The 22,280-nt window shown below is 33.4% G+C and overlaps 1 protein-coding gene across 7 annotated transcripts in view; it reads right to left on the reverse strand.

Moving 5' to 3' along the window:
* Window positions 1-22,035, reverse strand: part of LOC118443369 (uncharacterized) — a 67,413-nt gene extending 45,378 nt beyond the window's left edge. The window contains exons 1-2 of one of the 7 annotated variants that reach the window (XR_014982518.1): window positions 21,454-22,035; window positions 105-532 (exon numbers count right to left, since the gene is read on the reverse strand). Coding sequence is in view for 1 of the 7 variants with exons in the window: in XM_085659207.1 (XP_085515333.1) it covers window positions 109-143 (35 nt within the window). In the remaining 6 variants the exon portion in view is untranslated. Of the gene's footprint in view, window positions 1-89; window positions 533-21,453 lie in introns of all 7 variants that reach the window. The other 6 variants (XR_014982517.1, XR_014982515.1, XM_085659207.1 and 3 more) reach the window with 6 other exon arrangements.
* Between the last annotated feature and the right edge of the window lie 245 nt (window positions 22,036-22,280).

A 22,280-nucleotide genomic window follows, 5' to 3' on the forward strand; every position in this document is an offset into this window, starting at 1 on the left:
TGACAACGAAAAAGACATTCTTCCGACGTTCACACATTAATCTTGAAAACGTATTTGACAGATAAACATCAATGATTATAACAATATACCTCTTGTGTACCTACATACTTGATCCCGATAATATCTCGATAACTTCGGAACATATTCAAGATAATCGATAAGTGTGATTAAATTCAAGAAAGGAAAGAGAAACCCTGATGATCTTCTACGATGACGATAACTCTCCATTTCAAGTATCATTCACAAGTCTTCAGTAAGTAATCCAAACACGCAATACGATGGAAATGGGTGTTAAATCTGCAATATTCATAGCAAGCATCGGATATCCCCTGTCATCCAATTAACTTAATTAACCCAATTAACCAGCGTCCTGCGACATTTTCGTCTGCTGCTCGGATTTCGTGATAACGCAAAACGACGAGCTGTCTTGCCAACTTGGGATATTGTTTCGCGACTAAATGAGCCTAATATTGATTATCCGTCCTTATTGCTTGACCGTCAACCTCTTCGGGCCATCTCAGAGCGTATCTTCCTGTCAGTAAGGACTTTAATTAGAAAGCACTGTCTGTAAGATCGTTCCTATGTTACGAAGAGAGAGAAAAAGAGAGAGAAAGAGATACTGGCATTGCAGTGCTTATATACGAGCGAGCGCTAATGGAACGGAGAGTACAGTGGAGAATCGATTTTACGAATGCTTCGAGAACTCTCTTCGCTCGATAAATTGAAACTGGCCTAGTTCTTCGATTGTTCGTGCTAAACTTAAGGACGAGTTTGCGAGGACTTCGTCCTCAACTATAACCAGACATTAGATAGATCATAATTGGATCATGTTTGAAGTTTGAATTATTGGAAAATTAATCGATAAAATTGACATTTAATATACATAATTCAAAATCGTATCGTGGTTTTGTCAATTAAAAAAGAAAAATAATTATTATATCTTACAATATTAAAACAATTTATATTCTAATTCACTAATAATTAATCAAAACGACAAATGTATTATAAGAATTATCTTAAATATCGAGAAACGGATATATGTCTAACATATAATACCTGAATTCATATAAAGATTTGCAATAGTAACGATACTGTTTACATTCAAAGAGGATCAAAATTCCAAGGTTTAACTCTGATCCTTAGCTCTGTGATCCTTCGTATGCAAGGCATCTTTGCTTCCGATCGCAATATCTCTCTTGGTACTTTAGCGAACGTTGCAACAGAATTCGGTGTACATGCTTGGATGAGATTAATACGTACAATAAAATGTTATTTTTATGTAAACATGCAAGTTAAACTTATCGAAAGAACTACGACGACTTTTCTTATACGACACTTCTTTTGCAACACTTGCTCGAAAAATAAAAGATAAATTATCAATGAAACATTAATATTTTATTCCATTTATTTTCTACATCGAAACAAAATTATCAAATTTAAAAATAATTAAACTCATTAATGTTCTATTATATATCAACACGAAAATAGAGACTTTTTAATGATCATTATAAATTAAAGATAAGCTCTTATCGTCTTTATTTCGAAAATATTCCCTTTGAATATCGAATCCTTTATACTTTGTAAAAATCATCAAGAATATAATAGTATGTAACGTTAAACCCGTCTCATGAATCTTGTTCGTCGACGTAAGCAGTAGGAAATGAAATATTTATTAAATTTAAAAGAAGAAGAAGAAAAAAAAAGAAAAAAAAGAAAAAGAAAAAAAAAGAAAAATAAGGGAAGGAATCATAAAAGCTGTACACTTTCATGTGATATACTTTTCAGGATCGGAAAACTCTCCAGCTCGAAACTGTAACTTGAGTATTTCAAGGCTTTAAAAGTACGAGATCACGAAGTCGTAAAGGTCACTTCGTTAGTAAAAGATCAAATGATAGGACAAAAGAGAAATAGGAAAACACAAAGAGAGAGAGAGAGAGAAAGAGAGAGAAAATGAAAAGGGGAAAAAGAAAGGGAAAAAAAAACAACCGTCGGTTGATTCATGTCGGTATAGAGGAGCGTAAAACGAGGTTATTTGCCGAAATCGATCGTCCATGAATACATGTGCCTGTTTCTAGGCAGAACATCCAATAGCATACATGCAAAGGTAGACATACACTAATAGAGAAGGAACGCATACATACAAGGACGGAGTACTTTGAGAAACGCCATAGAGTATCCGCATAATATATACATACATACATATGTATTCTCGTGAACATATCTACGTACGTTACTACATATATATTTATATATATATGTATATAGGGTGTATCATAATATATACTTATGTGTAAAGAATGTATTTATAAGTATAACTACAAATATAGCATGGGAAAAAAAAAGAAACTATACCTAAACATTTTTTCTTATAAAAGTTAGATTCTGAATTATAGACACTTTTACATCCCAGTAATTTTGTTGTCAAACTAATTTTCATATAACTATCAATTTGTTTTATATATCGTTGACATAGTCTATTCTAAAATGTTGCCCGACTTCCGATAGTTTGAAGAAGGTCGGAACATCAAAACGTTTAGGGATTAATTTGATACCTTTGACCAGTTGCTCTAAAAATAGGCGATTGATCGGTATGTGTTGAAGTTACCCTTGAAATAATACATATTTTGCTACACCCTGTATATATCGTTTCTACTTCCAATGTGACTGTAACTACGGAATACAAAAGTGTATCAGTTATTGATGAGAAAAAGACGTCGTGAAGTGCATAAAACTTCCTTCCGTGTAAAACGGAATAGTTGGGGCATAAAAAGCGATTGCTTTAACCCAAGACTTTGTTGGTAGGTGTGAAAAAGAGAGAAAGACGGAGAGACAGGTAAATATAAACATATGTATGTAGGACGTACGTATATATGTATATATATATATATATATATATATATATATATATATATCTATATCTATATGTATTACGTATGTGTGTGTATGTGTATATGTGTAATACAAATACACAAACATATATTGACAAAGGTACACACATTCAATGATAAAATATTTTATCACACAGTATGTACCTTCGTTTCAATAGAGAAAGTATGTTAAAGCGAATACCTCATTTCTTTCAATGTACATTCTTTCATGTTCGAATGTAACGTATGACTATCATAAGAAATAAAAAGTATATAAAGACAGTTATAAGAATATTTGACAGTACTTTTTGAAATCGAATAAATTTTTTTATATTTCTGAATAGATAATAAAATATGTAAAAATGTTAAATGAAAAATTATTCTCATTTGACGTAAAAGCGATGAAAATATAAAATGAATATTACTTTTTGTGAAAAGAACTCTTATAAGGTGAAAAAGAAAGAAAAAAGATTTGAAATATATGCATTTTTTATATTCGATTGACTTATATGCATTTTGTAAATATTTCTACAATCGATCAATCTTAAATGGAATAATACTTATTTGAAGATCTAATCGAGTCTCACATACATTTAATACAGACCATCGCAACTCGCAAGGCACGCTATCGATCTGGAAGGACTAAATTATACGATAATATTTTACATGTCGTAGTAGAATACGATGGTCCAGTAATATCACAGCATATTATGAATGTACGTATATATATATATATATATATATATATATCGTATAAGTGTGCGTACGTATATCGTAGACTGAATTAATGATCGAATGTCAGCACCTTGTAATTGGTTGTCATCATACTGAGAGTATGGAATATAACTGCCTATTATCTTCCATCCAAGAGAGCATATTCGCTGATAATATCCTTTCCACGCCAGAGTCATGTTATGCTTACACTTTGTCAATTTTTTTCTTTCATAAAACTCACAATACATAACAGTATATAAATGTTTAACTTGTTTATCGATATTGGAAATAATAAAACATTATACAATGTAAAAATATTGCAATAAAAAGTTTATTACTTTCGATATTAAAGAAGAAAAAAATAAAGAGAAGAAAAAACTGACAGAAGATAATTTATATTTTTCGATTTATGATGTAATCTAACGTCTAAAACGGAATGTCAAGTCAAACGATAAGTGCAACATGCAGAATCACGGTATTAGGTGTATGCGAATCATGCGAACGGTGAAATGCAAATAAATGTAGATTTCTCGAGTTCCGAGCGTCGCCCTTACGTTTACATTATGCCAAGAAAATGCATTACGTACTCGTTCTTTCAACGCCTCTGCATGCATTTAGCTTATTAAAAAAGCAAGAGGCTTATTAGAAAATGCAACGTACTAAAAGCATTGCAACGTACGCGATAAGAATCGAGAAAGAAGACTCGGGTAAGGTAGTAAAATGGAAGAGTGATATTTGGAACATATAAAATGACACTGCATTCTGTTACCTTTCAAAGTCTTTTACTTCTAACTATAAAGATAGCGGAGTGGGCGGGGGGGGGGGAGGGCAGGGAGAACAAATAAGAACGATCGAAAAAATGAGAGTGCATACATACTCTGAAACGATTACTACGTATATATATATATATTTTATGTACATGTAACAATTTTTGTTTTATTTATATATACGTATATAATAGTTAATAATTACCAATATACATAGAAAACATATTTCGTTTAAAAATACAAAAAAAATTGTCCATTTCGATTTACTAGAAAGATTTCAGAACATAATGAAAAGAATTTAACCATAGAAAGTCCACAGATTGCCTTTTCCTACCTAGAGAAGTAAGAGATTCGATCGTAAAAAGGCGTCGGCTACTGGCTGATCGAATCTCCGGTAGTGAAAGGCTGGGATATCAAGGAATTACGCGGGGAATGGGCCAACGCCATAACCTCACGCTCTTTCATCTTCTATGAACGTTGAAGCAAGTTGGGACAAAGTTCAATTGGAGCTAAACCGTTTCGAAGTTGTAACCATTGAAAACCGCTCGGTAACTATTATTGGTTAAGGTTGCGTGGTATAATTACTGCCCCCACCATGGCACAACGTAGCACACCAAACTCCTTGAACCCTCGTCTCCAAGTAGGAAAACTTGACAGGCAGCCTCCAGCACCGTTGTCTTCCGGTTATTCACTACCACCATCAGCGATATCACGTCTAGACTCGTATTCTTGATTTAACGCGGAAAACCGTCAAACGCAAATCCGTCGATTAGGTAACTATCCATTATATTTTCTATCCATAAAAAAAAAAAAAAAAAAAAAAAAAAAAAAAAAAAAGTGGATGGAAAATGGAGAACAAAATAGAAAAGGAGATTCTTAAGAGGTACGGCCTCGATAACTTTGCCAGTGAAACTTTTCACGATATAGCTGGTAAAGTCGTGAAAGATCTTCGCGATGGCTCTTTACGATGCGAAAGTACAAAGGCCGACTTCCAACTTCCTTAAAATTTATAACGTCGCGAGAACTCTTAACTTACAACATAGAAGCATTCCGGAAAACTATCGAATAGTTTACTTTCTTTTTCTTTCTGCCTTTTTTTTGCTTTTTTATTTTTGAATTTGATCGTCGAGTTAAATCATTGACGTAAATCGAATGAATACGATTAGTTAAATAAAACAAATAAAAAAAAAAAAAAAAAAAAAAAAAGAAAAAAAAATCGTAAATAATAATTCAACGTCGATGAATAAATAATAAGGAATTAAAAATTTCATTCTCTCGTAATATTTTATTAACCTTTCAATATCCTTCTAAAAGTGAAATTACTAATTCCTTGGACAAAAAATAATCTGTCCTAGATTTATTATGAGAAAAGAACGAAGGAAAAAAGAGTTCAATACTTTTGCTTTAGCAAAGTAGACATTTAGTTCTGTCTTCTTAGTATGCTTTATTCGCTTACTTACAAGCTATCAGCTTTTATTAGTTTACCGAGTACTCCATCAATAGCGGTTTACTGTTAATTAAACGAGAGGTCATACTACGAGTTATTAAGACGAACGATAGTCTTTTTCGTATAAAAGAAAAAATGTAAGAGTCTCAACTTCTTCATTTACTTGCATTTATTCTTTAATGAGACGATAACGAAAAATGAACGATTTTATTTCTTTTTTTGTCTTTTTTTTTTTTTCCTTTTTTTTTATAATACCAAAGTTTTACTATCTCCTATATATATATAGGATACGTATATTTACGTATACGTGCGATTAATAAGTTTATATTAAATGAAGAAGAAGAGAAAAAATGTACTGTAACTTCTTTGAAAGTTTTATTTACTTAAGGCAGATAAAAAAATTTTTTTAAAAAGAAAAAAGCTAATGCGTTTATGAAAGTATTACATGCTGAAAAAGATGTCCGCGGCCCTTACGCTGGATGAAAATTTAATGAAAGCACGTAGGATTACGCTCAGTTTATTTTCACAGTAATGGACGTTAAATAAAAGATTTTCAGCTCTGTGCATCCCACGGTCCTTACCACTCGTAGTTTAACGAGGACTAATGAATCCTAGGTCTAGTAGTTGAATCACTACTCGTTTATCGCATTCTTGTTAATTAATAATAATGATGGAACGGTCCAAGCGTACTTCTAAACTAAACGATTTCCAACTAGCTAGATCTCTTTTTTAAAAACTTCAATGCTATTTACAATTTATGAGTTATCCTGGAGCTTCTACTATGTGACATTTTTCAATTTGGTTGTAGCACCATATAAAGAGAGAAACGAGAATGAAATTATAAAGTAATAGAATTCGAGGATGTATGTATATATATATATATATATATATATATATATACACACACATACGCACGCACGTGCGCGCGTATACATACATATAAATATATATATAGGTATGTATGTATATATGTATACATACGAATTGGACGCTCGGACGAATTGAGCTCGTTTTCTTGCTTAAAACGTACTACTTTGCCGAGACGAAACGATGCATAATTTTGTATTTTCGCGTTAAGTCGTCGAGGAAGAGAAAGAGAGAGAGAGAGAGAGAGAGAGAGAGAAAGAGAGAAGAAGAGAAGAAGACAGATAAACAGACCGAACATAACACGACCATTTAAAACGTGTACCGGACGAGCTTTTCCACGTTTCTTCCTTTTGCTACTTGAAATAGACGATATCCAGGGAAAATTAATTTTTCATGACGAAATTGAACGTACCGATGGTTTGAGAATCTCTACTCTGAATGAAATTACCAACTCTTGTTCTTTCCGTTTTCTTTTCCCTTTTCGTTGTACACATAACCATTCACAGTAATCTCAAGCTGAAATTTCAAGACTCGATGTCGGATTTATTACCGTTAGGTATTTTACGATTTTCCGATGGCGTTCGAACGACATTGCAGTCGTCCGTTCACGTTCTAACCCATCGTCTTTCGAAAACGCTTTCGAAGCGAAGCTCCATTTTTATGATAAGAAAAGTCGAATCCGTTAAATCGATGATTTTTATATTCGATTACGTCTTCATTATTGAGAAAATTTTTAATTTTTCCAACATACATTTCTCATCAATTTTATTACTATCCATAATTATATTTTTAATTTTTATTTTTAATCGTGCAAATAATAAAAGCAAAATTTTTTCATGATATAACAATTTCATAACTAATGTATTAGTATATGTATATAATTTGTATATACAAAAACATTATATAAAGTAATAAATGGATAGATAAAATTTTGAAATATTATAGAAATACTTTTAAATATAATCTACGTCTGATCAGATCTCAATATCCATAACACGAGATATACTATTCGAAAGTAATCACATACGCATTAAAAACGCTCGATAAGACAAAATTATCACTCGAGATAAACGGCCTATATTTCCGAGAGTACCCTCGGCTTACATCGATCTGATAACAGGATCTTGCGACGGTCTCGAGGAAAAAGAGAGATCGAGGCCGGCAAGACACTGAAGGCAACGAAGAAAGTAAAAGAGAAAAAAAAAGAGAGGGAGGGAGAGATAGAGAGAGAGAGAGAGAGAGAGAAAGAGACTGAAGGAGATAAGATAGATACGATCTGCCGCTATAGTGTCGGTTAATGACCCGCTGTTTATGCAGGAAAAATGTGATGGAAGGGTGTAGGAAGAAAAGCGAAGAAGGAGGATGAGAAGAATGGGGATAAGAGCGATAGGGAAAGAGACTCGTCGTCGTGGATAGAAGGTGGACGGTGAAGAAGAGAGGTTGGTAAGCTGAAGAAGGGATGAGAAGGCGAAAAGGGTCGTTGTACCATCCCGCAACGTTTCTCCTTCCACGAGAACGTCGGTCGGTCTATTAAAAGTTCGAGATAGCCGAAAGGGAGGTTAAGGGTGGTCGGTTCTTAACGCAAACTCTCGCTCTATTTACTACTTCATAAAATCATCTTTAAAATCAGACGTAAAGTGATACTCCGAACGATGGAAAAATCTTTACTTGCTTATGAATGACTATTCGAACGTTCTTATAATTGTTTAAATTTATAATTTTTTATCAAATTGATATATATATATATATATATATAACAATTTTTCTGTACGAACATCTTTTCAAACAAATTTTCTGTACGATAATCTTTGATATAAAACGAATTTTACTTGAGATATTTTTTTTATCTCCGAATTTATATTCAAGCGTGTTCTGTTTGAAATATTATAATCTCTATATTTTATAACATAGATAAATCAACATTCTAAAATGTTAACTTTGATAAGAAATATATCATTGATTCGTATACTTAGAATCTAAATAATTATTATCAAAAAGATGCCGATGTAAATTAGAACTAGACTAAAATAGAAGAAAATTTAGAAAAGAATTAATTACACGAACGTGAGTTAGTAGTATAGTCATCGATTTATGGGACTATCAATGTTGAAGTTATCGCACTTCGCGCCTCGTTGTTACCGTCAAGTCGGTGAACAAAAAGAAAAAGAGAACGGAAATGGTCTGCGGTAAAAGGCTGCACAAGCGAGACACGAAAAATAAGAGAGATAAAGAAAGAGAGAGAGAGAGAGAGTAAAAGAAGAGAATGGTCCGGATCTTGTGATAAAGCATTGAGGTTGGAGAATCGCTTCCTACAGGAGTGGCCAGGATAACAGGCGACTTATCGAACGAATATGATTTATGTCTCAATATAACTGGGCACCGATAAAATAAGGAGTCACCTTTGCGTTGGCTCCTTCTTTCTCTCCGCCTTCATCATTTTTCCAACATCTTCAAAAGCAATTCGTCCGATTTTGTTCTGTGATTTTCACCTAACAAATCGAATTTTGTTATTACTTTGAGAATATTCGCAACGCAACGAATTAACAAAATTTAATATACGTATATTACACTCTATGTATCGATCGTATGTATTATTATATTTCTAATTAATATTATTATCATTTCTATTAACAGATCAATTTAATCGTAAATATTAAATTGGACAGACAGAATAAATATTTTCAGAACTGCAAAGGAAGCAAACTACCGAGACTGTCTCCTTGACTTATCCACCATTCCAGTTTGGGACTTTTCCGTCTAGCCGTTCACTCCTTTCCTCCGTTCAACGAAGATACTTAGCTAAGCCCTCCTGTACTTTTTGTGGCGATTCCACTTCGAGCTAATCGACCGAATGATTTTTAAGGACGATTGTTCCGAAAACTTCCGACAATTCTTACCAAGCGTTTCCCTACCCTACTTTACCCCATTCTACCTATCCCATTCCACCCATTCCTCCTCCATCCTTTCACATTCTTTTCCGAACGACAGAATACTGTAAAGAGAGTAAGAAGAAGAATACGAGGAAGAAGAGAGTGGATAGAAGAATTCGAAAGAGAAATGAAGGAAGGAAAGAATAAGACGAAGGACTTCATCGTCGGGACTGATTGGTCGATTTGTCAAGCCCTCCTCGTCCGAACTCAACTTCAGTCAGTCGACTCACCCACTCCAAACGAATCGGACCATCTCTCTCTCTCTCTCTCTCTCTCTCTTTCTCTCTCTCTCTCTCTCTCTCTTTCTTATTCCTTTCTCTCACTGATGGTTAATTGAACCGGTAGACCCGCTGATCCAACGGGACCAACGCTTCTCTCGCGTTCTTTTCCCCTTTCCGGCGATTGATCTTCGACGTTGCTCCATCGAGCAACTTTATCGGAAGAATGGACTGAGATCGATCGCGTCGTAGTTCTATCTCAGGAGGAACGTCGTGCGACGTTACTGTCCAGCTGGGAAAGGGCTGAAAGTCCAACGCACATTAATTTAGCCACGCCGAGGCCTTGCTCCTTTCCTTTTTAATTAAAAACGGCGAGCTTTGTCTGGATATCAATTCTCGGCCGGTTAATTACAGGAAATATTTTCGAAATGGGAAGTCGACGAGTCTCCCTTGGAATTTATTACAGTCTTTATATCAAAGAAAATATCCACGTTGACCTTGACGTTGATACTGATGTTAATGATAAAAAATGAATATAAGCAGAAATAATAAAAAGAGGGGCTCTCTCTCTTCCTCCCCCCTCTCTCTCTCTCTCTCTCTCTCTCTCTCTCTATCTATCTATCTTTCTGTCTCTATCTTTGAACCATTGTTCTCGATATGAATCGAGACAGATCATGTGATACGTGACATCGATATTATTTTTGGGATATGACAATTCGAATAAAAAATATATCTTGGTAAGTAAGAGAAAACGTCGACTATACGAGTGAAAAAGAAAGTTATAGAAAAAAAAAAAAAGAAAAAAAAACAGAAAAAAATGTAAGAGAAGAACGAAAAGAAGAAGGTATCATGGCCAAGCAGGAGACATTAACTTTTTAACCCCGCTTAACGATCCCCCTGTTGCGGAGGTATCTCCCCCTCATATCGGAATAAATTACGAAAAAAGAGCTTATCCCGGCGGCTGCTGGGGGCTGGAGGCTCGCTACGAATTTAATAAAGTACGGCCTCATGATAAATCCGTGCTCACTTAGTAATGCGACGCCACAGACGCGGCGGCCCGTCGCTAAGGCGAAAAACAAAACTTAAGGAAGACACATCGCTGGAAAAATCCTAATGAATAGTAATGGTCCGGACGGTTATACGACTGGTCCGAGGAGCACGCAAAATTGTCATGGATCATACACTTTATAATAAGTTCTTATTAATTTAAGTTGCTTTACAAGTTAGCATTAGCCTGACATTAAGTTACTCTCGACTCATTAATCTTTTGGTAAACAAATATCATTATTTGTAGCGAATAAAATACAAATTTTAACAAATTGTAAATCAGATTGTTCTCTTGTTCATAATATTTCTTATATTATTTCCATATAAATATGTAATTGTATTTAATAATCATATCAATGTATGTAATTTGAATAAACGCAATTTAAATAAACGCTTATCAATTTCACGATAAAAGGTTTTAAAATTTTTATCACCTGTTATTAATCGTAATCCGAAGAAACCCCACATCATCCTTACTTAAAAAGTATTTTACTACGGATTTGAATTTATTGAATATGTTATAATTCTTGTCATTCTAAACGAACATCTCAATGAGCACAGTTTTGTCATATGAATTGTTTTTGCGCTACAAATTCTAAGAGGTCTAAATTTAATATATACATATATATATATATATATATATATATATATATATATATATGTATAAGCATTTCGAGTCAATATACATGTATATGTCTCACGTGTTAATATGTGTAGTATTGCATGTTTATATATGCGAAAAAAAATATATGTTTCAACATGCATAATATTTTTATATATGTCGTACATAATTTGTTCCAACAATATAAATATGTTTATCACATATTCGTATATATCTTATTAGATAGTATCGTATTATATACGTATAAAAAAAAAAGAAACTAATATAACGTATGCATATTTACATATTCCTACTTGCATAGTTAATGTACATTATATTATCTTGTCTCTATATATATTGAATTGTATACTCTGTACATATCAAATCCAAATACATACGGCTCGTCAGTTTCATACCATATCAATATATACATATATATATATATATATATATATAAATTATAGTATTAATAAATATTTGTATATTAAACGTATACATATGCACACATGGACATATTCGATCGAATATTACATACATTACATCGAACAGTCTATACTTTTAGTATTAGCTTTTACTATTACATTGTACAGTCGTAGAAACGACTCGTAGAATCAAGTTATATCCATTGAAATAAAATGACGAAAATTATATTCAAAAATTAAACAAATTTGCAAAAAAAAAAAAAAAAAAACAATTTTCTTATAATAATGAAAACGATGTCTTTTATAGCAAATATTGTATATAAATGATAAAATACGAGATATCTCGTGATCTGTTTGCAATGTGTTAACGCAATATAAACATTCATTTTCCCTTTCCCCTCCTCTTCTCATCTGCTCAAACACGAACAAAGCATCAAAGAAAAGGAAGCTCGAGTACATAGAAGATTTTTTTAACTAGACACTACGATTCGTCCCAAAGGAGACAAGATCGTCTATCCTTTCGACGTTTTTTACGAGAATACGATACGACCATAATGGAGAGCACTGCCGGCAAAGGAGAAGGGCAAACGAACGATGGGTAGGTAAGGGATTAAGGGATTATCGTTTGAAACAGTCTGCTCAGGGAAAAAAAAAAAACCAACGTACCTACATACCGCTTTACGGATAACGTAGATGTTCATGGAATGGAAAAAAGGAACACGTCGAGTGTGCACGTACTCGCAAGTTCCCGTGCTTCATTAATGTCTACGTTGGTTGGGGATGAAGGCGATGTGCCAGAGCGCTGCTACTCTTCTCAGTGATCGTTCTCGCGATCTGCGCTTTTCGCAGCTCTTAACACGAGTTAATCAAACACGAGCTTTCCTTCTTGCTCTCATTTTAAAAACGTGATGATAGAGAAAGAGAGAGAGAGAAAGAGAGAGAGAGAGAGAGAGATATCTGTTCTTTGACGGGGACTAACCTTTTTTTCTAATGACTTAATAAAAGTATCCTAATATCATTTTAAATTCATAACCGAGTAAAATTTATTGTCTAAAGTAATAATTATAATAATGCGCGAGCGAATAATCTTTTTCATTCTTTTTTTTTTCCTTTTTCTTTTCTTTCTTTCTTTCTTTCTTTCTTTCTTTCTTTCTTTCTTTTTTCAATCTGACAAATAAAGCAAATCCAAAAGATCTATTTCATCTTAATTATATTTCATCTATTATCTATTATTATAAACTATATTTTATCTATTAACGAAAGTTTCTAAAAAAAAAGGGGATGGAAAAAGGAAGGGATGAAATAAGTTGACAAAAAAGGGAAACAAAGTTACGCTCAGCGAGGTGAAAAACGCGATATCCCTTGTTAAATCTTTCCGTGGTGCTTCAGAAAGAATTTTTAAGTGACTAAGAGAAGGTAACGTGTGAAAATGTAAGAGTAAACTAAGTTAAATGAGGCTGCGGTTAAAAGTCTAACGAAGAACTAACACGAGAAGGAAAGAAAAAGAAAGGGTGAGAGAGAGAGAGAGAGAGAGAGAGAGAGAGAGAGAGGAAATACACTTTCCGCTTCTGAACAAGACCATGAGCTGTTCAAGACAGACGAGAACTGGAAGCAACAAATTAATCTTAAAAAGTTACCTACCAAAAAATGATGTCCGAATTAACAGTGCAATTAAATATTTAAGTTTAAAGAATCTCATTTTATATTTAAAGTCACGAAACTTTTCCTCTAATGATTACCGATCGCAGATATTTTCATTTGATCTTAATTACTGAATAAAGCTTATTCAAGGATCTTCTTGTTTCTTACTAAATAATTTACTCATAAATTTTGCAAATTACTACGGGCATAATGAAGCACGAATCTTAAACACAACCATAGTTTATATTGAAGAAAGTAAATTTGACTTGATATAACAAGATTGATTAAATCATTAAAGACATAAATTAAATAATCAAATTAAATAATTTTATTATAAATGAAAATTCAAATCTGTCGTAAATCGTTGTATTACCTCATAGAATTTTTACGCTAACGATGAGTAGAGCACCAAGCTTCCACGTAACGAATACTATACATCCAAAGCAAATTTATTATCTCTAAATTATAAAAAAAAAAAAAAAGAAGGAAAAAAAAACTAAATCTTACGTATAGTTAAAATATCTCATTTATGTATACCCATATACATACCTAATCGACTTTCTCGACTTATATTCAGCTAATCCGCTTGTATATTCTCACGTAGCAACACCTCAGGAGAGATAATCTACAATTTGCGAGTTTTCGCAGAGACACAACTTTCCAGGTGATCCTTACTTAGAAGAATCTCACGCAAAATTGCCGTAGGCTGCCAGTAAAGAGTATGAGAGAAAAAGAGAAAGAGGGAGAGAGAAAGAGAGAGAGAGAGAGAGAGAGAGGAGAGGGGGGAGAGAGATAGAGTGAGAGGGAGGGAGAAAGAGAAGGAGAGAAAGAGAGAAAGAGAAAGAGAGAAAGAGAGGAAGAGAAGCAACGTGTCCTTTGGAGGATTTAACGTGGCAGTAACACTTATCGCGTGACATCGTGAGCCTAACACATAGGCATAGAGAGAGAAGGAGAGAAAGAGAGAAAGAGAGAGAGAGAGAGAGGAAGAGAGAGAATAGGCACAATCAACCGAAAGGAGGAAAATCGATAGATCGATAGATCGTAACGTGCTAGCAATCACGATAGATCCATCGTTATTCGTTCACGTGTACACGCTTTGGTGTAAACGCGTCGATAAACACGTAAGTCCACATCGTTACGTGCGACCACGAACTCCGACAAGCTATGTCCCTCACGTCTGGCAAACTCCATGTCCGATTTTACGAAGATCTACGTTATGCTACAGTCCGAGCATTCGGATTACCATACGCGCACGCACAAACACGCTGCGTGACGAACTATCCTGTCTATCGGATAGAACTGTTTACTCTGAGATGTTTAACAATGGTAGACTCTGACTAGATCCTTTTTCCTTATTGATTTAGCATACATACACATCTTCATATGGGACTATTCATTTATATATATTTTTTCTTTTCTTTTCCTTTTTTTTTTTTTTTTATATATATGTATATATATATATATATATATATATATATATATATATATGTAAAACTATATCTATTAATCAGATCGAATAATTTATTTGTAATTAATAAACAAATATAATATAAATAATTAAATCGGTTCTATAAAATTGATCTATCTTCTACCATACAGGTTTGATTCTAATTAAAATTTAGTGACCTGTGAGTACAGCGTGTATGTGTGATTCTAATTATTCTAATACATGATTATTAATTAATAATTTCGATTTGGTTTAAATATAATTCTCTAATTAATAATATTGCGAGTATATGTAATTCTAATTAAAGTTTTATTGTCCTTTGAGTATAACAAATACAATCAAAAGGTAATTAATATGGTATTACGTTAATTCGATGTACATTATATATCAAACAAAGAAAGGATGGAAGTAAGGAAGGATCAGTAAATTAAACCTCCAAAGACAGACAATACTATGTGCCAGTGACAAACAAACGATGAGGGGTGCGTTCCCTCGGCTAACAATAAGTTATACGCAGTGGGAAAATATAAAGGTCTCAACGATTAATTCAAATGCTTGGGAAAAAGTGATAGACCGTGGAAATGTTGGAAAGTTGAGTGAAACTCAAAAGCATACTCCTTTTTATCCAAGGGGAAAGAAATTCAAGTGAAAAATTGTTTCGTCTTACGACGCTTCGCTATAAAATATTTTTCACCACGAATATTTGATCCTTGGCATAACATAGTATTCTATCGAAAAAATAATAGTATTTTCAACACAAAATCAAATAAGTAAATCAACCAGAAATATTATATATATATATATATATATGTATATCTACAATAAAAAAAAAAAGAACAGAACTCTAATTAAAAAAACTAAAGTCGAAATTATAAGAATAAAAATTTTAATAGAATTATTGAAATGCAACGAGCTAGAAATTATTATAACTTTAATTAATAATTAAAATATTTTGTTTTTTTTTTTGTTCATAACACCATCATTATTATTATAGTATTAATCATTCTTATAAATAATCTTTCATAATAAAAGATATGTAACAATATACACATACATACAACGAAATTACGTTTGTCGGTCACGTATTTGCTGAATTTCGAGGCCACGTACTATCAAAACGAGCTGCGAAGCCCGGCATGAGGTCAAAGTGTCCGGAATTTTCCGAGTAAAACGAACGACTCGACTATGTCCACACCTTCTCACCATCTACCTTCTAATTTCGCGAAAGACTCTGAACTTCGAGCTACACGCGTATTCAAGAATCGCCTAAACCCCCGCCCTCCCTCCCCCAATCCTTTCCTTCTTGGCTATTCTTGTTTCCATTCTAGGATAGTAAGCGAACTCATGCGAGCTCGATGACTCGGCACTATGCGAATTGCTATTTCTTACTACGTTTCGAATACAAGGAAAAAGTCCCATTTCATTCCTACCATGAAATTCTTCCTCCTATGTAGAAAGCGATTCTACGAGATTGTAGAATAAAAAGAATAAGAAGTTTCGAAACATTTCTAATCCAAGCTATGTTTGTTTCGATTAAATTAGCATTGTTCATTTGTTGTGAATTTTTATATCATGAAATGGACTAATATCATTTGGCGAAAAAATGTCCAAATCTTAATCATAAATAAAATTATATTTATATGATAAATTTGTTTCTTCTTTGTTTTCTTTAGCTAATGAAATAAATATTATTCTTAAACGTAGAATTTTTGTTTATATTTCAATTAAATTTTCTCAATCTACCTTTCGCTCCAGCGATCGTATTTAAACATGAAATAAAATAGACGTACTTCACGAAAAAGTTTGTATTTTGCACCAGTATGAACTATTAAATACGATTGACCCGTAACTTTCATGATGAAGGAAAAAGTTTATTTTTATTGAACCATGTTATAGAACTATTTTAACGACTTAATGCATTCCTTTTTTAGTAAATGAAAGGAGAATTTACGCGATCTATATAGGGTGGGCCAAAAATTTCGTTCGTTTGAAATATTTCCATTATTTGTAAAAAATAGAATAGATTTCATGGTCATTATTTTTTTTTAAGTGAGATGCTATATTTCTTCTTATTGCTATATGATAATCACTATTATACCGATTTAAGGACAATTGAGGATAATTAAGAGATAATTCAAGATCACTGAAAATCATAAAATAATAATTATTATCTTCGAATTGTGGAATTGCAATTTTATCAATGAATTTATTCTATCAGATGCTTACTTTTATATAATTCTTGTCACAAGGTTACTTTAGATTCTAATAATACATTAGATGCAACAACGTAAATATTACAGCAATTTACGATATTGCATGGAATATCGATAGTCGATATTAACTGATCACTTAGAGAAATAATATTGTGATAATCAATATGAAGACTCACTCAAAGAATTTTATCCAAAACTATAGGATAGAACTTGAAGGACTAATTTTAATGGACAATTCATTTTCTAGATCTAACGCCATTATTATATTTCTTTCTCTAGGGAGTACTCTAAAATATTGTCTATCAATAAATACCAATTACATTAGGAAATACAAGACAACGAATTACTGCAGCACATTCTGGATAAGTATAGTGATAGGATATGCTCATGACTCAACAATTAAAAATATTATAATTTAGCATCGATAAAAACGATCAACGATTTGAATATCTTCTGTAAATCATTGTATTTTACAATTACATTTAATCTCGAATATTATAATAAATAATGGAAATATTTTAAGTTTACAAAGCTTTTGCTTCACCCTGTATATCAACCTTAAACCAACTACGAGACTTCTCGTATATGTATGTATGTTGGTGAGAAAGTGTAAAATGGATCGATACCGTCGAAGGCAGCCGGTTAACCGAAGAATCGTGACGATATAACAAGATTAGACGTTTATTAGATACTTTATTAGATCGTAAACGAGCCGAGGCTCCGACGGAAAATTATTTCGTCGATCAAATTCGACGATAAAGAGGCGGAGAAAGAGAGAGATAGACAGTGGGAAAAAGGGAGAGAGAAAGAGCAAGAGAGAGAGAGAGAGAAAGCGAGAGCGAGAGCGAGAGCGAGAGAGAGAGAGAGAAGAGAGAACGGTTCGTTATATAAAATAACGAGAAGGGAAGAGATAATAGTAAAGTCCTCCTCTCAAGAATCCTCCTCTACCTTACTCCCTATCACGCCCCAAAAGTTAACCGATACCATTGTCATTGCAGTTTCTTTCGAGTACCCACCTAAGTTTTCCTGTTTTCAATACTAACGATCGAAGTTCCACTTATAGAGTACCACTCTACTTCGATGGGTTACTGGTTTTGCTTTTATCGAAAGGACTCTAGAAAAATGAGATCTAAATTAAAGTAAAAAAGTAAGAGGTGTGTAATGTATGTATATATGATAAACTTGATAAAAAGAAAAAGAAAAAAAAAAGAGAAAAGAAAAGAAAAGAAATAAAGGTGCAGGGACAAATATTGATTTTTTTAAATATCATCTTTCTATATAAAAGTTTTTATACAAAATATTATATTGACGTTCGAGAATAATATAATCGAATATAATAATATTATGATCGATTGTTAGCATGAAGAAAAACTAAAAAGTTCCCCCAATGAAATCAAGCAAGAAAATCAAGTAAATAATTTTTCTAAGGGGTTGAAAGACGATCCTACAGTAGAAACTCGTAAAGAATGTAATTTCTGTAACGGTCGTAGGTCAGATCCTATCCAGGGACATTCACCGTTTCCTTTCACCATGTCACATGAATCATCCACTTTCACGTGTACTTCCATTCTCGCTATGAGAAAGTACGACGATGATACCCTTCGATAAAAGATGTAAGTGTGAAGTAGATATGTAGTTACAAAAAGGAATCGTTGTCATCGTATCGATACACGTAGGATATCGTATACATCTACGTTTACGCTTACGGACGATATAAGAGGATACCGTCGATACGAATACGACGTTTCGATGGCCGATCAACAGTTTAGCTGATGTCAAACGGCTCATATCCTATTGAAAGGGTCTTTTACGTGATCACGACACGTATTTCAGATATACCTTTATTACATCGTTATTTATAACGAGATATATATCTTATATAATTGAACCGAAGCAATTCCAATAATGATAACTTCATTATTAAATTCGCAATGAAATTAAAAGACGATCAAGTTTTCTTGAAAAAGTTCTCTTTTTTTTTCTTCTTCTTCTTCTTTTTTCTTTTTCTTTTCTTTTTTTTTCATAAAGTTAACAAACGTCGCTATCAAAGAGAACATAAGGCTGTTATTTATGTATATATAGAAATATATTTACCTATGGTATATTTATATGCGTAAGTTCACGTTCGTTAGCTTGGTTTCTACACGAGGTATCATCGATATATTGATATTCTTTATCACGAGGTGAGAATATGATAATCTAATGGTGCAAGAGCTCGTCAGCAAAGTTGCTGTCTTACTTTACGTAGAAAACACCTCGTTATCTTTCCTACCTTTCACAACTGTTTATATACGTTTACGTAAAAGTAACATCGTTATAATGAGCAGGCTAGGTTCACCCTTCTAGTTCGTTCAATCTCTCGCTCAACCTTCTCTTCTTTGAATTCTTTCTGTTTTCATGTCTCATCACGAAACGAAACATTAGTATTATTATTTTCAATGTATACTTATCTATTCCTTTGTTATTGAAATGTTCATATATCTGGAATAATATATTTCCAAAGTTTCTTATCCTTCTTCTCTCATATATCTTGTAATTCCTCTTTACTTTATCGTTAACAACAATTTTCAAATTAATAAGTTTTATAATAAATTAAGATTTTAATATTGTTCGAATCATTTTTATCTTCCCAAAATCATATTTGAAAGTTCAATAAGGAAAGATTTCAAAGTTTTTCATGCAGCGTGAACCCGACGATGAAAAAACACGTCAAAAGTTCGCTGACACAGTATTTCTATCTTGGAATATTGAAGAAAATTCCGGTAAAATTCGTATCGAGAGGTTGGTCATCCAACTACATACATACATTACATAAAAGTCGTTCGAGACATATCGCAATAAAGTGTTCCGAGCACGTAGGAGCTCTACATACAAGCTTCCCAGAAGAAAATATCGTCCGTTCTCTGTGCACGCCCACGGCGATCCTTTAAACGTCTTCCGCGCGTGCTCTGAGATATCTCTGCGTAGAAGAGAACACCACGAAATCCGCTAAATTCCAGGAGTTGAGAGTTAAGTTAAACGGAGGCAGAGGGGAGAATGATGGCAAAGAGCTGTTAGAGAGGACGACTATTATTATCGGCGTATAGAACGAACCGATAAACTTTCCTCGGCAATATATTTCATCGACCACTCGAATCGCATGATTTGTTAGTTCGCCAACGATAGTTTCTCCAACTTTCCTACGCGGATACGAAGAGCAGATTCCGTACGGACCGTTCGCTTTATCTGCTAATTACGCGAATGAATAAATCATTGGGTTTTAGCACGAAGAAAATGTCGGTAAATATCCAATGTAGACATTTAGACATACATAAATGATAAAATCTAGTAAACAAACAGAGCTAAGATCAAAAGGAAGATGTCAAATTTTCAAACAGTAAGTTTGAAAAATGATCTTTCACATAATATTAATTCTCTCCCGCTCTCTCTCTCTCTCTCTCTCTCTCTCTCTCTCTCTCTCTCTAATTTAATATCTATTTTTCACGTTTAAACAAAAGTTATATATCGATAAACGTATAATATAATTTATTTTCAATAAATATTAATATATCGATAGGAATATATTTATCAATGTATCAATTAAAATTATGTTGCAAGGAAATGAAATAAAAGATAAAGAAAATAATAATCAACTAAACGAATAGTTAAATCGCATTACAGGGAATTAATCCAGACATGTTTGGACAACGAAGAGTACCCCTTTAATCTTGAAAAGTCCAACCACCTCCATTCCCCAACTAAATTCTAATCCCTTCGAACAAAAATACGTAGAAAAAGTGGGGGAAGATAGGAAGGAAGTATGAAGGGAAGCAAAGCGCGCGAGCTCATTTGTGCTCTTTAGCCCGACGGTAAGCGAGGGTGCTTAATCGCGTTAAAAGGTTATGAATGGCAGTGGAAAATGTACGGGCGTACCGCGAGTCGACCGCGCCGCAGTTCTTCGTGAACACAACACACTGCTCCTACTACTGAGTTTTACCTCACGCTAGACATCGCCAATTAGGGCATTTAAACTTTTTTTCAAGAGAACTACCATCGTTTTCTTCGCCTGCGTTTGGCCTTTTTTATTCACTGTTCTGCGATATTCTTTTTATCTTTTTTTATCTTTCTTTATCCTTATCTTTATCTCTCTCTCTCTCTCTCTCTCCCTCTCCGGGAGACTCTCTGACTCTTTGTTTCTGATCAAAGAATCTTTTCGCAATACTAATTAACTACGAAACGAAGATATAACAACATAACAAGACGAAATTGTACAACATGTTTGTAAGTACCTACCTTATCTATCTACCTACTTCGTTAATTCGATTCACGCTTTCTCGAACGTAAACGTCGCCGAAAGGTCGACACGGTATTATTAACTGAGAATGTGGGATGGGAGAGTTCGTACACATTCGCGCATGCGTTTCACTGTTTGACGGCTATCCAAATTTAACATAAACGACGTACGTATTAAACTGAGACTGACGTATGTACAGCGTTATGAATAGCTCGACTCTTGTAACATTCAACGTTAATGGAATTCAAGAATAATGTGGCATCTTTTCTAATTATATTAATTAAATTTGCGCATGTTATTGATGAAGTAAAGAAAGAAAGAAAGAAAAAAAAAACAAAACACAAAAAAAAAGAAGAACTATAATATTTATTACGACTACAGGAAATGTTTGAAAAAAGATAGTTCGTAAAATGGTGAAAGTAAATTCGAGGGAAGGAAGGAAAATGAGAGTGTTCCTAGTGCATCCGATAGAACAAAGTATCGATGTCCTCTCCCTTCGTGGACGGTAATTTGATACGGAGTTCAATATGAAGTAGAGACGCGTCTCCAACAACTTGTCACTTAGCTTCTCCGCACTACCTTAGTTTATGTTCTACTACAAGCAAACGAGCTTGTTACCAGTCGACCTCCAATAATTGGGGGATGAAAGAAAAACTTTGGCATAGATATCTTTCGATTTTATCTCTGTGTGTATATATATATATATATGTGTGACTGTGTGTGTCTGTGTATCTTCATGTATCTATTTCTAGCTAACCAACGTACTCACAACTTAACTAGATCATCAAAACTATTATATATAGTATATTGTTGAATTATGTGATAG

The sequence above is a fragment of the Vespa mandarinia genome, chromosome 9, assembly GCF_050613455.1.
Source record: "Vespa mandarinia isolate Hongniang chromosome 9, ASM5061345v1, whole genome shotgun sequence".
NCBI lineage: Eukaryota > Metazoa > Arthropoda > Insecta > Hymenoptera > Vespidae > Vespa > Vespa mandarinia.